Source organism: Sinocyclocheilus rhinocerous, unplaced genomic scaffold (genome assembly GCF_001515625.1).
Source record: "Sinocyclocheilus rhinocerous isolate Xijiao unplaced genomic scaffold, SAMN03320098_v1.1 scaffold1724, whole genome shotgun sequence".
In the NCBI taxonomy this organism is placed as follows: Eukaryota; Metazoa; Chordata; class Actinopteri; order Cypriniformes; family Cyprinidae; genus Sinocyclocheilus; species Sinocyclocheilus rhinocerous.
Genome location: NW_015626034.1, coordinates 231858 through 234838, shown reverse-complemented (window position 1 = coordinate 234838; position 2981 = coordinate 231858). Strand labels below are relative to the sequence as shown.

Genomic DNA, 2981 nt, shown 5'->3' with positions numbered 1-2981 from the left:
TACTTCAGTCTGTGTGCATTGAATTTATTTAATACACGAGTTTCACAATTTGAGTTGAATTACTGAAATAAATGAACTTTTCCACGACATTCTAATTTATTGAGATGCACCTGTATATATATTATACCCTCATTGGGGGCTGAGACCCCTAAAATGAAACTCCTAGAATCGCCCCTGGTATTCACACTTGCTGCATGTGAATAATTTGGCCATTGGTTGGGTTTAATTCCAAATTACAACCAATCTTAACTCTGCAAAGTATTAAGACCTATGTTAAGGATTAAATCCTGATTGAATAACTGAATAATTAATTATTAATTCTTCACTGCTTTCCAATGATTGGCAATGTGATGTCAGAAAACAACATTTGGTTGTTTCAGATATTGTAGGATATGTAGAAATTATGTAACATTTATGTAATCTGAAAGATCCTTTTGAATTATTTTTTAACCAGAACTACATTTTGAGTGTTATGTTTTATTCTACTCCAAAACACTGCTGAGATATGATTTATTTATTTATTAAGAAAATGTATTTCATTTATTTGACAGATTTATTCAAACATTAAGACTATAAATATTTTATTATTAACTTCACACAACATTAAAAAGCATCAAAACATTAATTGTTTGAATTTCCAAATACAATATTGTACGATAAAAAACATAAAACAGAATCCAAAATTGCTTTGCTTAAAAACCACATTTCTCAATAAATGGCTCTTTATGACATCCATCTCAAAACGATATTGCATGTCACACAGTATTAACTAGATTTTAAAAATGCCAGTGTTATTTGGCCATGAAAATACCTGCTGTTGTGATGCAAGGGTTTGGTGTACATCACTGCCAAATTTAAATACTTGGCATTAAATGTTTAGCATGTAGACTGCTTTATCAACATAAGAAGAACTGGATAGCAACATTCTTACCTTCTGATCTTGCTCAGTGTTAGACGAATGTGAGGAAACTTCTCCTTGAAAGTCTCATTCATGTCCTTCTTGAGATCAGAAGGTTTGACATACTCGATGACTGTGGTCTGGAAAAATAAGACCACAGACGTGGTTGATTCATTGAAAGACGTGGTTGATTCATTGAGACTGGCTGCCAAACACACATATGAGTACAGACGTATCACAAGGGTTTTCCACTGGGTCACTGAAACATTTACCCAGTTTCAAAGCATGGGGACTGGATTTTTTTCTTGGTCAAGCTCAATCGAGCTCCTAGAGATTTAATGCTTACAATAATCATAACTTTGAAATAATGAATGTTTATTGTTGCATATGAGATAATATACAAATGTCCGGGGCCTTGTACTTTTATCCCAAAATCATGTGCATGGAAACTGGAAGTCAATTATTTTATACATCCTTGCTGGGAACTTTCCTTCACAGAACACAATAGTGATTGTTACAAGCATTGCATAACCAATAGAAGGAAGGGGAAGGCTGTCTCCTGAACCGTCTGAGTTTTGAGTTCAAGTACGTGTCCACTACACAATGCTAAAACAAAAACAGAGCCGAATAGGAAATGAACATGGTTTTCTGTTATGTAAGCATGATAAAATCACTTTCAGACGCTATCTGCTATTTGAAAAAAGTAATTACAGTTGCCAACAACAGAAACAAAGAGGATACAAGAGAAAAAATATATATAATGAAGACAAACAAAGGCATAGTGTTTCTTCCAGTGTTTGGAAGTAAGACAAGCATTTTTCAAGGTCACCAGTCTGGTATTTCTGCTATACAATGTTCATTACTAATTAACTGACAACTAGGGACTCAAGTTCACACTGTAAATGTGCCTGTAACAGTAAACAATAAAAGTCACATCACTGAGTGACACATGTAACATGCCCTGTCTTTTTTTTTTTTTTAAAGTAATCCATAGGAAAAAAAATATCCCAAACATACAACATACTTTGTATCTCAATAGTCTCCTGCTTCTCAGAATTGTTTCTCTTGAGAAAAAGACCCAGGTCATCTCATATGTGTTTCTAGTTTCAGATAAGATCTCAGCGGGCTCAAACTGTGCTCAGATCTGTTAAGATACCAAACGCTGCGATCAAAAGCCAGCCATTCTAATATGAACTTACTGTAAATATTTCGCATCAAATTCACATGTTCTCAGCTATGTTATCCATATTCATTTAATATTTCTATATGTATATCAACATTTGTTTCTATTTTCATGTATTCCAATTTTTTTTAAACATCTGAAATAAAGAAAATGAAAAAATAAAAGTGTATTTTTAGGGCTGTCAAATGTTTATGTAAAATATTTAGTAAATATGTGTAACATTTTAACACACTCCCTAGAACATTATTAATTTGAATAATAATTAAAATCTGAATTTAAAAAGTTTGTGTTTATACATTATTTTCATAGTAATAAGAAAGACATAAACATACGCAAAAATATATGCTGTTAACTTAATGTCTTTGGCTTTTGTACAAATAAATACTAAACAGCATAAATAAATCTATATACATGAAATTTAGCTCTATTTATATTTTTAGGAAAGGGGTCTGTTGCAAAGGGATCATCATATTTGGGGGTCCTTGGCATCAAAACTTTTTTTTTTTCATTTGTTAAAGGGGTCATATGGCGTTGCTAAAAAGAACATGTTGTGTATTTGGTGTAATGCAATGTGTTTATGCGGTTTAAGGTTAAAAAAATGCATTATTTTCCACATACTGTACATTATTGTTTCTCCTCTATGCCCAGCCTTTCTGAAACGCGTCGATTTTTACAAAGCTCATCATTCTGAAAAGCGAGGTGTGCTCTGATTGGCCAGCTATCCAGTGCGTTGTGATTGGCCGAATACCTCAAGCGTGTGACGGAAATGTTACGCCCCTTAACATACTGTGATGCCGTGTGTGCGACGAGCGCCTGTGAGCCGGTGATGCGCCCTGAGACAAAACCAGCAAAACCCATTATAAACGAGGCATTTGCTGCATCCAGTGGGGACATAATTAC

At 33.7% G+C, this 2981-nt stretch overlaps 1 protein-coding gene across 2 annotated transcripts in view; it reads right to left on the bottom strand.

Moving 5' to 3' along the window:
• The window catches only part of LOC107708521 (CDK5 and ABL1 enzyme substrate 1-like), a 26165-nt gene that overhangs the window by 3464 nt on the left and 19720 nt on the right, over positions 1-2981 (bottom strand). For both annotated transcript variants that reach the window (XM_016512787.1, XM_016512791.1), the window contains one exon: positions 932-1038. In XM_016512787.1, coding sequence (XP_016368273.1) covers positions 932-1038 — 107 coding nt within the window. The remainder of the gene's footprint in view (positions 1-931; positions 1039-2981) is intronic.